General features: G+C 38.7%; 2 protein-coding genes across 4 annotated transcripts in view; one reads left to right on the forward strand and one right to left on the reverse strand.

Moving 5' to 3' along the window:
* Positions 1–3,576: 3,576 nt before the first annotated feature.
* Positions 3,577–21,011, forward strand: part of LOC6038800 (mediator of DNA damage checkpoint protein 1) — a 35,169-nt gene continuing 17,734 nt past the window's right edge. For 2 of the 3 annotated variants that reach the window (XM_038259082.1, XM_038259084.1), the window contains exons 1-4: positions 3,577–3,755; positions 3,847–3,951; positions 18,199–18,510; positions 18,576–19,650. In XM_038259082.1, coding sequence (XP_038115010.1) covers positions 3,738–3,755; positions 3,847–3,951; positions 18,199–18,510; positions 18,576–19,650 — 1,510 coding nt within the window. In that variant the 5' untranslated portion in view covers positions 3,577–3,737. The remainder of the gene's footprint in view (positions 3,756–3,846; positions 3,952–18,198; positions 18,511–18,575; positions 19,651–21,011) is intronic. The other variant, XM_038259083.1, reaches the window with a different exon arrangement.
* Positions 4,148–11,841, reverse strand: LOC6038839 (venom carboxylesterase-6). Its single transcript, XM_038259085.1, has 2 exons — positions 10,535–11,841; positions 4,148–4,663 (listed from the first exon to the last, which is right to left on the reverse strand). The coding sequence occupies exons 1-2, from the start codon at positions 11,780–11,782 to the stop codon at positions 4,196–4,198; spliced, it is 1,716 nt and encodes a 571-aa protein (XP_038115013.1). The 5' UTR covers positions 11,783–11,841; the 3' UTR covers positions 4,148–4,195.

Consider the following 21,011-nt stretch of genomic DNA (forward strand, 5'->3'; position numbering starts at 1 on the left):
GAGAATTTTGGCTCGAGCCAGATCGACTCGAGGCTCGAGCCTAAATTCTCAGTGGGTATACTACCCAGTCAAATCAATCCGAATTCTGAAACGGAATCTAATTAGAATCGTACACAAATTCCGTTTCAAACGCAACAACCGGTTCGAACCCTGCATTTTGTTGCATTTTTTAAGCCCTTTCAGATGCATTTTGAATTTTGAAATTTAATTGAATTTTGCCTAAGTTATAGCCTTTTTAAGATTTTTGACGTTTTTGAACCTTCAAACTTTGTGTCCCGATTTGCCCCACTTCCCGTTGACCTAGAGTGCTCATATTTTGGCCAGATGCTAGTTTTATATGTAGAAACAACCCCTGAAAATTTCAGGCAGATTGGTGAGGTTGATGCAAGATGGGTATGCCTTGCTCGTGGACTCGCCCTTAAAACACTTCAGTGATTGACTCCTCGCGTATGAATACATGCAAAATTCTTTGAAAGCTTACTTATGTGCTACCTTACTCGGTGCTACCCTAAAATCGGTTCAGCCACTCCCGAGATGATCGAGTGCAATTATTTTGATCAACATCCAACACACAGACATTTGCTCAGAAAACGATTCTGAGTCGATATGTATACTAGACTGGCTCGTCGTTATATGGAAAATTGTAAAATGATCAATTCAAAAATCAAGATTTTGCTCCACAAAACTATTGCCAGAAACATCAAAATTAGTGCATCAATTTCGAAACATGATGCTTTTAGGTCTAAAATTTGTTTTTATTTAGACTGGAGATCCGAATAGCCCCAGTTGACGGTATTTTAATTACTAAAAACTCACGTTATGACAACAGCTACTCGAATTATTTTGAATTCAGTTGAAAGTGAAAATACACTATTGCTCTGTCCGAGGACAAGATTCTGACTAACGATATCGACTTATAGTATACTTACGCTGCTTCACGATTAATAGTCAGGACCCGGTGCCTGCAATCCCCGTTACAGTTTATATGGAATTCCAATAAGAATGTAACAGAAAAATTAGGCTTCGGGTCCAGACTGTTAACAGTCTGGACCCGAAGCCTAATTTTTCTGTTACATTCTTATTGGAATTCCATATAAACTGTAACGGGGATTGCAGGCACCGGGTCCTGACTATTAAACTCGATCCAAACAAGAGAGTGAGAGAGCGAGAGAGTGTGAGATGATCACAGTGATGTCACTTTATAGCAATCACGCGCGACTTGGTTCATGCGTTCAACAATTCTTGGAAAACTCTTCAAGTACATATTATCGCTCACAAATACATATTTTTAGAATTTTGATAGGTTGGTGTCAACTGATATGTTGCGGTTTGAACTGTTTTGAAATCATTTTTTTTTTACGTAGACTACGTCTTTCTCGTCTCGTAGGTACGTCTTTCTCGAAGGTACTGTCCAGTCAAATCAATCCGAATTCTGAAACGGAATCTAATTAGAATCGTACACAATTCCGGTTTCAAACTCAACAACCGGTTCCGTGTTCAAACCGGTTGTTGCGTTTGAAACGAAATTTGTATACGATTCTAATTAGATTCCGCAGGCCAAGGATTGATACCTAAGAGCATGCAAAGGCACTGATCTTGTTGCGTGCTCTTCGGTTGACGTCCAGGTAAGGAACATCCTGGAAGGAGCGCAACTAACCACATCCGTAGTTATGTTAGATCATCCGAATTATCTTGATCAGAACAGTACAGCTCTGGTTCCTTGCAAGTGTCCTATTTTCTTACCTCCACGTTGACTTGGTTTTCATGATGTCCTAGCTGGTGGCCTGTGGAAACGGATCGCACACCTTTGACCACCGCGGGTCAGAGTCGAGACGGCTGAAAGAAAGCGGGCGCGACAATGTGGGAAAGGGAAGTAATTTGTGATTGTAGACGGTATAGAGTTATCTACGTGCGCATGTGTTGCGTGTACGTACACGAAAAAGATTGAGGTTAAATTTTGTACCCGCCAGCAAAACAAATGGCGTGTTAGTGTGCGTGAGATCGGGCATAGATAACTCTATAGAGTTATCTACGTGCGCATGTATTGCGTGTACGTATACGAAAAAGATTGAGGTTAAATTTTGTACCCTCCAGCAAAACAAATGGCGTGCTAGTGTGCGTGAGATCGGGCTTAGATAACTCTATTGTTTTGATTCGCAGTATGTTGAGTCAACTGCTGTGGATGTACCTGAAACATCGCATAACGGGATTTCTACAGAAATCCTAATCTAATCTAATCAGACCCTAGCGCAGCCAATCTTTCGAAGGGATCCTGGAGAGTGCCTTAGGTTAGATGACGCCTAGAAAGCGTTCTTTTATTACGTAACGCAGCAGGGGGAGGAGGGGGGGTCAGAGGCCGTGTTACGCTCCATACAAAATTTTTAAAATTTGTATGGAAATTTTGTTACGATGGGGGGGGGTCTAAAAATCCGATTTTTTGCGTTACGTAATAAAAGAACGCTCCCCTAGCACTCTTCTTGTCATTTATTAACATTTGTAGTGTGCCATTGCATTAGAATGCACAAGCGTTAAAGCGGCCAGGCCTACTGCGTAAAGCCATATCGCAGAGATGGCACGTAATTGGGTTGAGTTTGAGCACTGAGTGTTCGAACAACAACACAATTCTGAATCGACAGGGGAATCGACAGCGTGGGGACACACCACCATACGCTCCGAGATTTTGGTTGTATTCGTTGGGAGCACCATGCTAAGAAGGTTTGGTACTCTGGGACCCTCTGGGATGGGACATTATATTTCCACGAATGCCCTGGACACTATTTGCCGTGGTTATAGCGCCACAACTCGCTCTCATAACGGGGTTTCTACAGAAATCCTGTTTATGAACTCCTCCCATTTTTGAGTATGTCACGTAAAAATTAACATAGAATCCGATAAAAATATTTTCAGACATAAGCTCTTTGGTCTAGACACCATCGAAACGACATTTTAAAGCTTCAGCCGGCTTTTCTATTGAAGAGTTCGGCGACATTTTTTCCGTTGTTCCAGCGGTGTTCAGAATGACAGCCCCCATACATTTTGAGCAGTTTTAAGTAGGGACCTACATAGGGAAATGATATGTTCTGGGAGAAATTTCAAACACCCAAAGTCATTCAAATTTAAGGTTGAAAAACTTGTAGTTTTTCTTTCGAGCTGGCACTTTTCTTTTACCGAACAAGCACAAACATAACAAAAACTACCAGATTATTATCAACAACAGTTTTACCGGTGCATACCTTACATTAGGGTGGCCGTCTTACCCCCAGCTCCCCTATGACAGTTTTCTTGCTATTTCTCAAAAAATACTACCCCCTGAAAAGACCCCGTGCCCCTGATGTTTAGGGAGCGTTCTTTTATTACGTAACGCAGTAGGGGGGGAGGGGGGGGTCGGAGGCCTTGTTACGCTCCATACAAATTTTTTAAAAGGGGGGGGAGGGGGTCTAAAAGTCCGATTTTTCGCGTTACGTAATAAAAGAACGCTCCCTTACATTCTTATATGAATGTGACTAATGTGAGAAAAAAACTTACACAGTTGGGTTATTTCAAATGAGCGTGCAGGCGCGAAATTTGACAGTTGCTCGAAGGTTTGAAATAGTCAACTGTGGTAAACAAACGTGTTTATTCCCGAAAGGCTTTAAAATTCCGCAGACGATTTTGTCAATTTAAATCGCAAAAACGTTTAAGTTTCCGTTTTAATCAATGTTGTGTGAATAGTGTAACTTTTGCGCCCGTGAGCCCCGATGGATTCCGATTGCCAGGTACGGCAGTGTTGCTTCTTGTTCCGTTTGAGGAGATTGTTCCCGGAATGGCGTTATCAACCTGTTGACACTTGTTTTTTTGCTCTCGCAGATGTTTCTCGTTGTAAATGACGACCGGCACCGGCTGAAGCAGGGCATTACACTGCTCGGGTCGGCTGATAATGACCGCTACAGCGTCATCCGACTGGACGAAAAGGTAGGTGTGCAACGATAAATCGTTTCATTCTAGTTTGAAACTGTGGGAATTGTTTGTTTACTTTTGCAATAGGGTTGACCTTGACCGTTGTGTTATCAGTAGATCCATGTTTTTGCTGTAAAATCAAATTAAAACCAATCGGAAAACATTTTCTTGGGAAACTTCTCAATCAATCAAATATCTTCCAAAACTAATATTTACTCATTTAAAACAAATGTATAAAAGGTACTTTATTTCATAAAATTCAAAGTTCCTCTTTCTTACTTGGAGCCTTCTCCACCGGCATTCCGTCCCCAAAGTCCAACTGGCTCCAAAAGCCTTCGTCGTTCAACTGTCGCGCCAGCTTCGGCTCACTTTTGGGATGTTTAATCTCCAAAAATCGAACCAAGTCCGCCCGATCCATCCGGGGAATGTCCGCGTCGCCAAACCGGGCCACACTCTCCCGGGCAAACGTGTCGTACATGGCAACGAACTTCCCCGCGACCAGCAGCTCCTCCTCGGTGTAGGGAATTTCGTCCCGCAGGACGCTCTTGAACACCAACAGCACGTCCTCGCCGTGGGCGACGCCATAATTCTTCATCGATTTGGCCAGCAGCTCACCAACTCCGTACTTAGTTTTGTACACGTCGTAGTACAGGTAGATCGGCGAGTGCACCTGCATTAGCTTGGCGGAGGTCACGACACCGGTAAAGTATAGCCGATTGGAGATCATCTGGAGAAAAAAAATGTTATTTTTAAAGTTAATTTTACTCCGCAGTACAGCACTGCCAGTTGACTAACTAGTATCCAATTTCAATGTTTATAAATTGAACGGTAACATCGCGTTCTAGAATTTGGATAGCGAAAGGCCGAACATTGTATTTAGCAGAAAATGGTAATATGTAAGTCCTAGATGACGGCTAATATGTCAGCAATATACAGTATTCGGAATGAAAAAGTTAAGTTCAATAAATTGTTGACTCCTTCATTTGTCGTCCTTCTGGTTTCTTATGTCGTCGGAAGAGTTATTGTACTTGATAAAGACTATCTTTTGAAGCTATTTACATACCTAGGGGAGTTTGGGGTAATATGGACAGTGGGGGTAATTTGGACACCCCTTTAAAAATCACGTTTTCTTCGGATATAAAGTGAAAACGGCAATTTAAGTGATAAGGCTAGTACTAGTAATGGGCTAGGAGTATGGACAAACCAAAAAAGTTGGAATAAGTTAAGTAGGGGAACAGCATCTAATTCCAGCGTGCCTCTAATGTTGGCAGGTCAGAACTTTGACATTCAATTAAAGCTAATTAAAAACGTTTTCAACTGAAATCGAGTGATAAATAGCTAAATAAGAAGTGAGCAAGCAAGATTGTATCAAAAGTTTAGCAAAATTAGTTGTTTAAATAGTGAAAATCAGCAAATTGGATGGAGTTAGGAGCGAGTGTTTAACCTGCCAAACATACGAGAATTTCCCCTAGTTTTGGTATAATATGTAAAAGTTTCCAAAGGCCGGTTGGTACTGCCTTAAATTCTAATATTTGAAAGTTAGGAAATAAGGTTTTGCAGGGGTAATATGGCAAAAAGTGGACATTTTTTGTTTAAGGGGGTTGCTTGGACGATGCCTGAGATATGTACGTATGAAAATTGTGCATTTTATCCATTTTTATCATCGAAAATTGCAATTTATGATAGAATATGCTATGGGGGTAATTTGGACATGCCTTGTGGGGTAATTTGGACATACCTGAAAGTCTACCTGTCAGGCAACAAAAAAGTAACTTTCATGGTTGGATGAGTTTTTAAAGGGATTCAGATAAATTGAGAGGGATTTAATATGTCAAATCAATCAAAAAGGAATGTGAGCAATGAGAACTATCACAAAATCCATATTTTTTAATTTAGATGAATTTATTCCAATATTCGAATTGATGAAAATCTGATTACTGTACATTTGGCGTTCAACAAGACGCTAATGTTGATTGCTTTTAATTATTTCTTTGACATTTCTAATTTGTATGCTGGTTTACAATAATATTTAAATTTGAAGGGCTACAGAATGTAAAATTAAAAAAAATTGATATTTTCAGGCTAATAATTTCTATATAAAGATTGATTTATATAAGCATAAACGATACCTTAATCACTAAAAACTAAACTTGTGCCTAATCCAGAATCAATGTTTAAATCATTTCAGTATTAATGATTAAACTATGTATACTACACTGATCTATTTGTTATCTTCCTATTGAATTATAGTTCTATCACAAAATCATTATTTAAATCTTTGATGAAATATTGTGAGCTAAACAACACTTCAAAATATAAAGCAATTACAAAACCAGGTTGAAGGATAAAAAACATGCTCAAAAAATCAAATGTTAAACTTATTCTTCAACATGTGTTCAAATTACCCCAAAATAAGTGTCCATATTACCCTACAAGGCATTTCCAAATTACCATATAGAGGTGTTCATATTACCCCCACACCTTTTAATTTTTGCGATTAAAATGGGTTTTTCATCAAAATTTATCGAAATGAATGACATTTTTCCATCAAATATGGTCTCCCTTATCCTCTGGTGTCATCCACATTCCTTTAAAATATCCATACAGCCGGTGACAGAGCAATTTCCTAAGGGTGTCCAAATAACCCCACACTCCCCTACAGGGTCGGATGTCGGAAGCTTTGTTGGTTGACGTTTTTTAGCTTTGGAATCTGCTGCAAAGTTATAGAGGAGAAAATTTCATGTAAATTTGAAGGTGCCAAATTTCTAGATCTTGATCTAAATCGAGATTTACGCCATTTTTGAAGAAAAATCGAAATTTTTTGGTGATAACTCAAAATGTTAGCAACATAACACATTTTTTTGAAAACAGGTAAATGCTTTGAGCCTTTTTGAAGAGTTATTTTTAAACACTTTTTTGTTGAATATTTATTTATTTTTTTTTTTTTGAGTTTTGAGTGATGTTTTATTTACCTTGTTTATTGTCTATTTTTATACTGGGTACCTTAAATTTTTAATATCATGAACCGTATTTCATGATTTTCCAAAAGATATAGACATTCGTATGACAACAATGATTATTGTTGCAATGATTATTGTGCCAGTGGACGTACTGTGGTCACATCCAAATATGAACTTAATTGAACGTAACAGAAGCTGACTTTCCGCCTTTGATTTTAGATGGGATTAAATTAAATTAAAATGTTGGAGCTTTAACTGTTTTCCCCAAGAATGATAAAATTTAGAAAAAAAATCTTTCTGCTGGAAAGACATTTTTTTTCTAAATTTAAACATTCTTGGGGAAAAAAGTTAAAGCTCCAACATTTAAAATTCAAAGCTTCAGAAATCCAAAACTTTTTTTGATTTTTATAGTTGTTTAATACAAAAATTCATAATTTATGATTTTTAAACATTCTAAAGCTGAAAAAAAACATAATTTCAAATTAAAAATATCTAAATTTAAACTAAAAAAAATAATTCAAGATATTTTTTTTTTAAATTACACATTTAATTCTTAAATTCTTTTAATCTTTCATTCTTTAATTCATAAATTCACAAATTCTTAGATTCTTAAAGTCTTACAAGATTGTGTTTGTTTTTTTCTATCCGGGCGGTTTCGTGGAGTTTGACAGTTGCGTTCGTGAAGTTGAATGCGACGTCAACATTTCAAAAAGCATCATGTACAGACCATGCGTTTTGAGAAAAAACGCATTTGAATGTTGAGCATACATTTTCAATTCCCATTTTAATATAAAAGCAAAATAAGATGTTCTAATGATAACAAACGATGAAAAACGTTGCTTTTATTGATACTTGATCATCCATATTCAATAAAACATTATTTCCGTAATTTTATTTGAGAAAAACAAACATAACTTCTTTTGAAATCGCCAACGCCGATATCACCCTGCTGTCACTGAGGGGGGCGCTTTGTTATGATTCGTTTTTCTTCGCCGAATGTACATGGCGCTTTTTTCTTGTTGCTTTTTTTTCGTCACGAGGTTTATGTAGCCTTTTGTTTGACATGTTGACAGGGCTATATAAACAGGGACTGCTGATGGCAGAGATTTTGTTTATGTTACTTTATTTAAAATCATGATTAAACAGACTTTACTGAAGTAAAAAAAAACGAAGTTGACTCTATAGCTGTCGGCCACCATTGCTAGTACCAACCACTAGTAAAAAAACGAAACTATTGGCACTACGCCCCCCGGGGCATGGCCTTCCTCTAACGTGGGATTTCTGCTCCAGCGCCTCTGACGAGACAGGAGAAACCGGGACCGACGTTTTACTTCACCATCCGATAGAAGCTCAGTGGATAAGGCGGGAATCGAACCCGCGTCTCATAGCATCATCGGGATCGGCAGCCGAAGCCGCTACCCCTGCGCCACGAGACCCACAGTGTCTTCCTTTTATCTACAAGGACTTCGCCGCCCTGGGCTTCTAAGTGTATGAAAGTATGGCACGGAGCGACGGCGCCGAATACCCATATTTACCCATATTTAAGAATTTTAGAGCGCCCGCCGCGGGATTCGAACCGGCGACCTCTGGATTGTGAGTCCAGTGCGCGGTCCGATTGATCCACACGGGCGGGACAAGTAACTTTTGCTCATTTTTGGTGGAGAGGTAGCTTATTAGGAGTACTTTTAGAATATGCAATAACCCAGAAAGTGTCAAAATGTACATGATGCCTTTTGAAATGTTACCGTCGAACGGTGCGCGTCGCGGTCATCACGCAAAATTTTCGATGCTCTTTCCGTCTTTGTTGTCCTTCTGATTGTGTGTGTTTTTTTTTCTATCCGGGCGGTTTCGAGTTTTCGCATATTATTTTGGTTTTTATCTTTCCACAGCCGGCTGTCTAAGATTGAATCTTTTTTGATACACTCGACACCAATAGTCTCATCCGCATCATCCGACTGTTTGCCTTGAGAATTCATAATCCATCACACTATCAAACAAAATTTATTGATTATTGGGTCGCATCATCATCCTCTATGATGAATCCTGGCCATTACCTTCACCCACCAACAAAACTCCAAGAAGAAGTAGTTTTTCCGGCACACGTGGGGGTGTGGATATCACCCTTTGTAGAAACCTGTGCTTACTAACATTCCCGTGCCAATCTCCCCGAGATCTACAAACTGACATGGCGGGCGCCGTTGGTGGCCAACGACTGTTACCAATTTGCTCCAGATCTAGTTTTGATGATCTTGATGTTTTATCTTTTCAGCGCATTCATACATGCTGTTGATAAGGGAAACACCATTAGATCGTTGAAGCGTATGCTCGGTTGTATTGATAGGATATTGAGGCCCTATTCAGCAACGGTAGTGGGTCTCGTGGCGCAGGGGTAGCGGCTTCGCTGCCGATCCCGATGATGCTATGAGACGCGGGTTCGATTCCCGCCTTATCCACTGAGCTTCTATCGGATGGTGAAGTAAAACGTCGGTCCCGGTTTCTCCTGTCTCGTCAGAGGCGCTGGAGCAGAAATCCCACGTTAGAGGAAGGCCATGCCCCGGGGGGCGTAGTGCCAATAGTTTCGTTTTTTTTTCAGCAACGGCGATGGACATCCATTGGTGGTCTCTCATGCTCATGCTCATGCGCAATTCTCAAATTCTTAAAGTCTTACATTCATAAATTTTGGACCTTTCAAATTATGAAAAACTGCAGAATTCTTGCATTTTTAAATATTACAATATTAGCAAATTTTATAAAAATAAGTTATGGATAAAAAAAAACATTCGCAATTTTAGTAAGCTTGTTCTATATTTTTTCTTACTCTTGGTAATCTCTTAGTTATAAGCAATAATCGTTCCAAAATAGATTGAGATTTAATACACAGCTGAAAGGAACTCCAAAACTCTGTCATGAACTGCAAAAGAACTTATTGTAACATGATTGTTCACTAATAATACCGATTTGAAAAATAAATATTGCAATTTTTGTATTGATTACAGAAAATCTGATAACTTTCGGGCATTTTTGAACTCGTATTTTAAATTGTGCGACGAAAATAATATAAATTTCGTGTTTCGATTTTTCTGAATGACAATTTGGCGTGAATTATCGAGGTCGATTTGTATTTTGATTTTCAAATCCTTTATGAATTTTTAAAACTTAATTTTTTTTATCTATTTTATGGTTTACTTTATCCTAGCAAAAAATTAATTGTCCATATAATTTTTGGCGTTTCAAGAATCTGCGTTCTGAGATTCGGCCTCATGTGGCTATTCTGAATCGTCATTTTTGTTCTGTCCAGTTGGCGAGCTGCTTTTGGATGGGAAACTTTCTGAGTATACTCAGTTACATACTTTAACAAATAGGTACGTTTTGAGTTACTGCAAAAGACCTCAATCACGTTTTACGGAAATGCAAACGAATTCTAAATTTTTCATGTTTTTCAGACCTCGACTTCCCTCTATCGTATTTGGCAAGATTTCATCTCACGTTAAAATTGAAATATCCGAAACGACACGTCAAAATGCGAAGTTACTTCACATTACAATCATGTTATTTTGATTGATTTGGATGCTATTTACACAACTAATAGCGTCTAAAAGAATACTTCCCCTCCCGTCCATTCCGCCAAACCAACCTACCCGTATAAAGTCCCGAAAGCTGTTATCGCTCAGCATTCGCCGTCCCAGGTAGCGCTTTCTAATCATCTGGCTTATCTCGTTGCGGCGCACTTCTTCTTTCTCCTTGTCGCCGTCGTCTCCACCCAACGAAGTGTGATAGTCCAAAATGTGCGGCACCAGCTGGTTCCACCGCTCGTCGATTTCGAGCAGATATTCCTCCCGGCTGATAAACTCCCCGCCCGGGTAGAGCCCTTCGGCCTCGTTCACGGACAGGATTAACGGCACGTGGAAGTACTTGCCGGACTTCATGAGCTTGTAGGGGTGGTCCGCCAGGAAGGGTCGCGGGTTGTTCTTGGACTGCTTCTCGATGACGACGCCCAGCGGGGAGAACGGATTGTAGAGGTACTTGAAGAGCGGACCAACGGCGCGGACAATGTCCAGGGCAGGTTTATCGCGGAGACATTGGAGCATTTTGGTGCTTGAAGTGGTGGGACAGCCGACGGTGGTTGCGATCAGTTGAGCTTTTTTGGTGGAATCTTCTGCCAGCACCCAGGGATTCAGTGCGGATCCGCTGTGGCCGATGCCGTTTTTGAACAGACCGCGGGACATTGGGGACAGATAGTGCAGCTGGACACTTGCCGACCCGGCGGAATAACCCACGATCGTGATGTTGTCCGCGTGTCCGCCGAAGGCCTCGATATTGCTTCTAATCCAACGGAGCGCCGTTACCTGATCTTTCAACCCGTAATTACCAGGAATCACATCATCTTCCGTGCTCAAAAAGCCAAGCGGTCCCAACCGGTAGTTGAACGTTACCAGCACCATCGGCTTACGCAGCAAATTATCCGGCTTGTAAAAGTCGCCACTTCCGAACATGAACGCTCCTCCATGAATGAAGAAGATCGTCGGCAGCGGTTCCTCCAGCACTCCAACCGAAGTCGTGTACACGTTCATGAACAGACAGTCCTCCTCCCCGGTCGAGCGATCCTCACCCTCCACAAAGTGACTCCACTGCAAGCAAACCGGTCCCGGCTCAGTGGCATTCCTTGGTTCCTCCCAGCGAGCATCGTTCACCACCGAAGACGCCAACCGCAACTCACCCAGCGGTGCCTTGGCGTACGGGATACCCTCAAAGGCGTAGTAAAAGTCACGTTTCTCACCACGTAGCGGACCGTTTACGGTTTCAACGGTTACAAACTCCTCACTCCCCAATGTGACCGTGAAGCAGCCACAGCAGAGCACTGCCAGCAAAAGGGATAGAGTTCCCATATTGTAGAAGAAGGCGACTTGCTTCGAAGCCGGTCGAACTCTTACTGATCTGACGAAGCTTGTTCAGAAGCTGTTCGTGCGGGGCAATCTGCTTGTAATCGGCTTTACATGCACGGCTGTTGACGAGATAGTGATAACAGTGTATTAACGCGTCTTGCAAGTAGGGCGCTGTTGGGTCGTTGTGATGAACGGGGATTTGCATTGTGGACTTTGTAAAGGTATATATGTAATGTATTGACAGAATAACTGACGAACGAAAAACAAAAAAAACTTTTTGTGTTATACTGAAAATATCTGCTGAAATCCCAGTAAACACAAATTTTAACTCCATCGATTAATAAATAATTTTAAAGATATCAATGCCTCCGAAAAACATGCCGTACCTATTAAAGACGCTGCATAGTCTTTCACTCAATACCAGTTCTGCTTTAATTATATGTCGTGAGACCTTGATGTACCTGTGACTTCCACATATCTAGAGTTCTTTTTAATTTTTTATGTTTATAGGACCTTATCAAAAAAAACTCTAGTTATAATCTGTTGTCAAAACATTTATAATCATTTTCTTGTCCTTTTCGGTTTGTTCCTTCGTTCTCGTCAAAGTCGTCGTTCGTTAAAAGTTTACCGGTAAACACAACACAATTAGGTTTTACACCGTGACGTCATTTGACAGCTCGTGTGAACCAAAGCGTACAAGGTACATCTGGGAAGGGGTACATTTTTTTGTCACAAAAAAATGTATAATTTTACCTCTGATAATGTGTAATTTTAACACTTTTCTGCTTTAATGTCACTTTTTCAGTCTGAATTGATGTAAAATTACATCATAAAAGAGGTAATATTCAACCTTCCAAAATTGCACCACAACAGTGACACACGTGGCAAAAATTTGAACAGTGCACGAGCAAAAATGCTGAAATTTGTATGACCCAATCTCACCCCCCGACCCAATGTCACCCCTGTCGAGGATACTATCTATTCCTCTGTTATTTTTTCACTGGTTGATTTCATCATTTTATTTTGATTGTATTAGTATTTGATTCTCTTATCTTTCAACGCTTTTCCACTCTATTTTACAAATGAAGCTGCTGTAACAAACTGTCTGTTTTTCCTTAATTTGGTAGCGATGTCATTTCTGTTTATCATTTGCCTGGTATTTATTTATCGAATTTGAATAATGTTGCACCTGCCCGTTGTTATCTTTCTTTATTAATTATTGTTTAATTCAATTCAATTGGTGCAGGCCAAGGCTGCATGATACTGATGATACTCGTCGGTTGACACCCAGGCGAGGAACATCCCGGAAAGAGCCCAACTACATCCGTAGTACTGTTTGGACAAAACAGCATGGCTCTGGTTCCTTGCAAGTGTCCTATTTTCTTACCTCCACGTTGGCTTGGTTTAGTCATCATGATGACAAGGTGTAACCTAGCTGGTGGCCTGTGGAAACGACTCGTAAACCTTTGACCAGCGAGGGTCAGAGTAGAGACGGCTAGAAGAAAGGGGCGCGTCAATGTGGTAAAGGGAAGTAATTTGTGATTGTAGACGGTATTGTTTTGATTCGCAGTATGTTGAGTCAACTGCTGTGGATGTACTTGAGCATCGCAGAACGGGGTTTCTCCTCTTTCCATTTCAGTTAACAGCTATCTTCTGTTTATTTTGTTTCACTGATTTTCTAAAACGGCTTCTGTTTACTATCCTCCATTTGATTTCGATTTGACTTATTTGATTCTCTTATTTCTCAACGCTTTTCCACTCTATTTTACCAATTGATGCTGCTGTAACAAACTGTCTGCTTTCCCTTAATTTGGCAGCGATGTCAATTTTGTTTATCATGTGCCTTTTCTTTATTTATCTATATGAATAATTTCTAATTTCTACTATCTTTCTTTTACTATTGATTCTTTACATAGTACATTTCCTTCACTGTTCATTGTTTTGAAACCTTTTTCTTAAGCAAGTGAGGTTCGAGCCCTTACTCAATTTATGGAATGATTAAAGGATTAACACAAATATTACTATTGTACTTTTGAAAAACTTTTATAAAATGCTTAGGACCAAAAATTGTAACAAAACACCGCGACAAAAGAAATAGCAACAGATTAACACGACTAAACAATAGGGAAGATTTCAGGAGAAAACAATACACAGTAAATAACAATAAGTTTTTGAATTCAAACTAAAAATAAAACAGTTTTTGCTTTAATGAAAATTGATAGGCACACCATAAATGGTTAGGCGCTTATACTTACATCAAACCCTACGTAATGTACCACCCCCGGCCGAGTTAAAATGCGTAACCGGAAAAGAAGGTGTGCATGCCTGGCATGAACACTCAAAGCGTGTTCTAGCGTGTTGCTCGTACTGACTCAGAGCAAGGGTGAGATGTAGGTGTAAGGGCAGTGCGTGTTCGTCGGGAACCTAGTGCATAATATCGGTCAAGGCCCGTTCTTACACTGAAAATTGCGAATTGCGAATAGATTTTTTTTTCTAAAAATGTTGGTTTGTATTTTCTAAATACGAACCGTCGAAAAATTAAGATGAAGATTACGTAGAGATTTTTTTTTTAAATGTATGGTTGAGAATTCCTTAAATAAAATTATTGCTACACTTAACACATTTCTTTATATATCCGGCTCTGAATATGTAATTTCTTTTGAGTTTTGAGTATTGTTTATTTAACCTTATTTATTTTTAATTTTATAGTGGATATATTCAATATTTTTCTAAATTTAAACATTCTTGGCAAAAAATAAAAAGATCAGAACATTCAAAAATTAATGCTCCATCATACAAAATTTAAATTAAAAAAAATCGAAACTTTTTATTTATATCTTAATAGTTTTTTTAATCAAATTTAAAAAAAAAACATAGAAAAATCGAATTTCTAAAATTGTAATTTACAAAATCCGATAATTCTAAATTCAGAATTTCAAAAATCTGAAATTTAAAACCTTAAAAAAAACTAAAAAATCAAAAATTCAAAATTTAAAGAAAAAATAAAAAATTAAATAGTCAAAATTTGAAAACTAAAAAATATTAAATTTGAAACAACTTTGAAAACAAAAAAACAGAAAATCTCAAAAATCTCAAATAAAATTTCATTTCTTAAATTCTTAATTTTTTTCAAATATTGGAAATGCAATTTGTTTCGGAATGAAATTGTAGTGAGGAATTTGGAATACAATCTGTATTAAAATTTATAGATTTTGAATTTTTTATAATTTTGAAATCTAAAATTTAATCATATTAAAATTTAGAAATTTTGTTTGAGCTTATATTTTTGTAGTTAAATTTCATTAATTAGATTTTTAAATTTTGTTTATATTGGTTTATAATTTTCTATTTTGTTTATATTGGTCAAAATTATTGTTCAGTCCCTCTGATTTGCAAAAATATTTTTTTTGTGACACTTTTCTTGTCGTCTCTTAAGGTATTTTTTAAAAGGGTTTTTTGCTTTCACTCCTTCAAACATAAAACGAGTTTCATTTTTTATCAAATACTTTCTGTATTATTTTTTTTTCTTTGGAAATAACATTTCTTGAATGTTGGTCGCGATTTTTTTATTTATGCGCGGATTGGGGTTTCGGTCGGCGCGGATTTTTTTTCGACTTTCCCGTAACATTCCTGCGAGTGGTGTGTACTTCATTTTTCATATCTATGCAAAAATTAGTGCACGGGAAATAGCCACTTTTTCTTAATTTTCGTTTTATCACAAAAAAACCCGATTTAATCCCACCTGGGGTGAGATAGAGCCTTTCTTACAAAAGGAAGTTAACGGCAGTTGATTTTTTTTTTTCAAAGAAATAGCAATATATAGAATGGTCCATTCATAATACAATTCGAAACTCAACCATATTTTTTCATATAGGGGAAATATACCCATTTTAATCACTCTAAGCCGTTCGACCAATTCTCATCACTTTTGCCGTTTTCCGCTATTAAATCGACATTTTCAGATGTATCAACTATGTAGAGTTGCTTGCTCACTTTTATTTGAGCTATTTATTACTTTGGAACAGTCAAAAACACTTTATGAAAGCTGTAATTCATGATCAAAGTGCTGATAGGCCGATAATAGAAATAGGCTGAGAAAGGGTATAGTTCCCCTAACTGAAAAGCGCTGGTTTTTGCCCCATTTGCCATGGCCGGTTGTAAGCTGTGCTCGCACACAAGCATTTTCGATTTTTTAAATCAGAACACATTGTTTTTGAGACAGAGAATTAGCTCACAATTTGCGATGTTCGTAATGTTTTCTGCATATCGCTAAATTGTTCGTATTCTCTGAGTGTTTTTTTGCACTTTTCAAAATATTAAAAATTAACGAGAAAACAAAATAATTCCGTCTTGCTCCAATGCGTTAAAGTGGTTACAAAATAACTGGCAGAAAGTGTTTCAACACCCGAGAATTTGCCGTGTTGTAAACAACGATGTAACGGTAAAGCCGCATAAATGTTCTTGAAAGCTTTGAAACGCCTACTGTAATTCACTAAACTGTCATTTAGGCGTTAGGCAAAATTGTGAGATTTCAATAAGCAAGCATTTAGGCGTTTTTGGGATTGGGAAGCATACAACGACTGAGCGCTCGGTGGGACTTCACTACGACAAACGCAAACGTACCGAATAAACCACCTTGGTGCGCTGGTACGATGAACAAAAATACTAATACACAAAAAGGCTAGTACCGAAGCTAGAAAACCAAACCCGCGATGTGCGTTGTCACTGGCACATGGGAAGCTTGAACGCTTCCCAGAAATTCGTTGGCTCAGAGTTCGATCAGAGAATGAGCAAAACAAAAAAGAAAGGCAAAAGAATGAGCATGAGGCTTCAGAACAGATAGCTGCTTGCGTCTAGTTTGCGTTAACTGAAGCTTAGCATAGAAAATAATGATAGGCGATGTGTGATGAACGAGCAATCGATAAAGTAACTTGCACTAAAAGGGGGTAATCTAGTATCAAAACTCTATACGCGCCAGCATCACGCGCCAGCATTGCTCGCGTCTGCATGTGAAGCTCAACTTGACGAACTTGGGAACGAAGCTTGATTTGGCGTCGGAGCCAAAAGCAAACACTATACCTTTCTTTAGTAAGAAAGGCAAAAATGGAAATTTTCTAAAATCTGAACGGTAAATCCAAATGAAGTCAAATTTGTTTCAGAACATCGAGTATGGTCTAGATTATGATGTGGAGAAAAAAAATTATATAAAATGCCAAAGGAATAGTTTTGGCATTTGGTGAAAATTGGCTTTTACCTTTTTTAGGGGTTTTTCCCCCTCACAGTGAATTAGTCCACAAGCTGTAAATCAAAAACCACATTACCGACATGGATGAAAATTTGGGAGGATGTAGGGCTGGAAAAATGCAATTTTTTGGACAAATAAACGATTTTAATACTTCAATTTTCGACCGAATTTTCATTTGAAAACCGCCTGATTTGGTGAAAACACACTCCGAGTCCCCATAAAAATGGATAAATTCAAATTTGGTATGGAACTGGTTCAGGTTCAGCACATCCCCTTTCAAATGCGCCCAAGAGAGCTTAAATCCATAATGTGGGCTCTGAGAAACCCCTACCACAAAATTGAGCACTGTTTTACCACACACGGACGTCACGCGTGCTCTACAGTAAATTAAGCGCCAAAATTCGGATATTGGAGGTAGACGAATTCTGTCATTGTCAATCGATCGGGCGTCGATAATCGATCGTCCATGATTTTTTGCAGATTTTTCGAATGAATATTTCTCGAGAAATGATTTGGGAACGAAGCTTGATTTGGCGTCGGAGCCAAAAGCAAACACTATACCTTTCTTTAGTAAGAAAGGCAAAACGTTTTTGACAAACTATACTCTTCAGTTTACGTATTCAAATTGAAATAACTTTTAAATTAACATTTTCAGAACAAAAATCTTTCCTACCTCGCCACTAGACAAGCTTTCAACTAAAAATCGTCAAAAATCATCATTTTTAACCGATTTTGAAATTCCAAAAAGCTTTGGAAATTAGATCTCCGAAATTTCGAGTATATCTTTAGATTGATGATTTTACTGTTTTCATTTGACTGTTTAGTTTTTTTTTAAGTTTACTCTAATATAGACAGCAACAATTCAATCATACGGAGAAACTCCGTAACTCAATTGAGCTATAATAGCTAAACCACTTTGATAGCGGCAAACCTAATGAAATAATAAGAACCAGATTTGCAAATCTTATCAATCATACAAATGAGCAATCTTTTCATTCACCGCACGGCATAAAGTTTGAAGCTACGGTTGGCTAATTAGTTTACACTTTTATAATGAGTTTATTGAATCAATTTTATATATATTTATATAGTGGCTCTGGATTTAAAACTTATTTACATATTTTTTCTTGAACTTGGCAAAGTAACAGCATAAAATTATTTCTTCCCATTCCAGTCCGTCTGCGCCAAACATGCAGCGGTTCGGTGCAACCCGGCCACACAGGAACTGCACATCATGGATCTGTGCTCGCACAGCGGCATCACCCTTGCCAGGAGTCCATCCGCGAGCAGCTTCCAGGAGCTGGCCCCACTCGAGTGGCACGCGGTTCCCAACGGTGCCCGGATCACCATCGGCAGTGTGATCCAGTGTCGCGCGGAAATTGGCACCCTGCTGGGCGGAGGCAGTGGCGGAGCTCGTCGATCCTCCCGACTTGGTTCGGCGTCGTTCTTCGAAGATTCGGCCGATTTCATCGACTGCAGTTTGGAGGTGAGACAATTTTTTTCGGGAAGTTTTGAATCGAGTTGGGTTAATTTGGAACGCCTTTGTTTCAGGAACCTTCTTCGCTCAAGTCCCGATCGAACCTCCAGCAGACGGGTACGTTGAACGCTTTAACGGTCAGTAACGACGCCAAGGCGGTTGAGACGTCACTTCAGCGGGACAGTTTCGTGGTCCCTGCGACGCAACCTCAGAGAGGTGCCTCCACGTCAATTCAGGTAAATGAAAGCCAAAACGTCAACGTAATTGGCGCTGGCCCCGAAGACGACCTCGATGATGATGACCTGTTTTACATTCCGGAAACGCAGGAATGCAACGAAGAGGCGTCCGCCGACGCCTCCCAGGTGATCGATCCGATCGGCAACACGATCGGCACCGGCGACAAAGAAGACGACTTTCTTTGCTTCGAGAGCCAGGACGAACGCAACACCGGCGACGGCTTGTTCAACAATCCGTACGTGGAGCTGGCGTCGCAGAATCTGCTGCAAAATCTAGACGAGTCGTACAAACAGCCAGAACGCAAATCGATCGCCCCTGATCGTTCCGTAGACTCAATCTCGTTCCACGGCAAACTCCCAGAACAAAGCAAAGCCGACGAAACCGACGAAGATTTGAGCAAACTCGAGTGGAACGAAACGAAGAACACGACCAAGGGCACCGATCCACGGGAAGGTTCCGTCACGCCCGAGCTGGAGTTCAACAAGCCGTCCGAAGAACCCCGCGTCGAGTCGGTCACCCCGGATCTGGACTTTGATCGAATAACTCCTCAACAAGAACCATTAAAACTAGCCTCCACCAGCAAGTTGTCACTGTCGAAGAAGGTGGAGGAACCGCAGGACCGCACCGAGTCCGTTACGCCGGACCTGGACTTTGGGAAGCGCAAGGAGGTGGAGAAGGAGGACGACGAAGAAGAAGCGGGCATTTTGCCCAACCAGGAAGCGTTTAATCGGAGCGAGTGTCAGCTGGATCCGTACGAGCTGGCCACGCAGGCCATGGTGCCGGATGGGGAAGGGGAAAAGGAGGAGGATGATCCGTACCTGTTGGCCACGCAAGCGCTGCCCGTTGACCGGGAAACGCACTCGACGAGTGTGTACGATTTGGCGACGCAGGCGGAACCAAGTACCAGTAAAGGTGAGTTTTCTTTTTTTTTTGTTTTATTGATTTTTGTTTGTGTTTTTAATTGGATGAAATGTGTTATGCACAAAATTAACACTCAAACGCTCGGGTAGTCATTTGACCCCTACTATTTCTTTAAAATCTTATTACTTTAGGTAGAATTTACCAAGTGGATGCTTCCGGTTGTAAAAGATCCAGATTTGTCTGTATTTTGAATTTTCAGATGGGGGATAAAGATGGTCTATTTTTACCGGAGATATTCCGGATTCCGTTGGGGTAACTCGGCCTTCCTATTTGAGTATTTGGTCAATATAACAAAAACATTTCGACAGAAAAATGTCATAATAATACAAAACATCAAGGAATCATCCTAATACATCTTCCGGCAAAAACAATAAAAATAATTCAAAAATAAAAATTCGAAAATAAGAAAAAACAAACATCTGAAATTTCAAATAACTATGATAAAATATTAAGAATTTAGAAATTTAAAAATTCAAGAATTTAAAAAATAATAAATTAAAAAATCAAAAAAATTTGAAGTTTTAAAATTTGATAAGGCTGGTACAAATATTTTTAAAAGTTTTTGTCACCCCCCCCCTTCAAAATTGGCCCGAAAAATCAGGGGGCAAAAAAAAATTTTTACAATAAACTTCAAAATTTCAATGAAAATTCAAGTGCAACCAGCTGAAATCAAATTAAAATACATTCTTCTGCGTTTAAAATCATTTTTAGCATGTTTGGGTTTATTAAAAATCTTAAGATTTTTGAAAATTTTCGATGCAAAATCTTTTTTTCGATACAATTTTTGTTTTGTCAGATCTTAGATTTTTTGAAAACTAATGATTGCAAAACAACTGAACTAGTGTAAAATGCATTTTAAAACACTTTTTCATTTAAATGTGAAGACTATAGCTTGTTATTTAAATATTTTTATTTTTTGCCCCCTTGACCTCGGCCAGGGCCGAGGGACAAAAACTTTTTTAAATATTTGCATCGGCCTAATTTAAAAAAAACACAAATTTACAAATGTACAAATTCAAAAAATTTGAAACTAACAAACTTACAAATTCACAAATTAAAAAAAAAAAAACAATTTAAAAATTTACAAATTCGAAAAACATAAAAATTAAGAATTTAAGAATTTAAGAATTTAAGAATTTAAGAATTTAAGAATTTAAGAATTTAAGAATTTAAGAATTTAAGAATTTAAGAATTTATGAATTTAAGAATTTAAGAATTTAAGAATTTAAGAATTTTAGAATTTTAGGATTTAAGAATTTAAGAATTTAAGAATTTAAGAATTTAAAAATTTAAGAATTTAAGAATTTAAGAATTTAAAAATTTAAGAATTTAAGAATTTAACAATTTAAGAA

The sequence above is a fragment of the Culex quinquefasciatus genome, chromosome 3, assembly GCF_015732765.1.
Source record: "Culex quinquefasciatus strain JHB chromosome 3, VPISU_Cqui_1.0_pri_paternal, whole genome shotgun sequence".
Taxonomy (NCBI): Eukaryota; Metazoa; Arthropoda; class Insecta; order Diptera; family Culicidae; genus Culex; species Culex quinquefasciatus.

Bases quoted from the DNA above. Each gene is read 5' to 3' on its own strand.
- LOC6038839 (XM_038259085.1), bottom strand. From the start codon at position 11,782: ATGGGAACTCTATCCCTTTTGCTGGCAGTGCTCTGCTGTGGCTGCTTC. The intron at 4,664-10,534 runs GTAGGTTGGTTT...TTTTTTCTCCAG, and splicing joins GCTTTCGGGACTTTATACGG to ATGATCTCCAATCGGCTATA.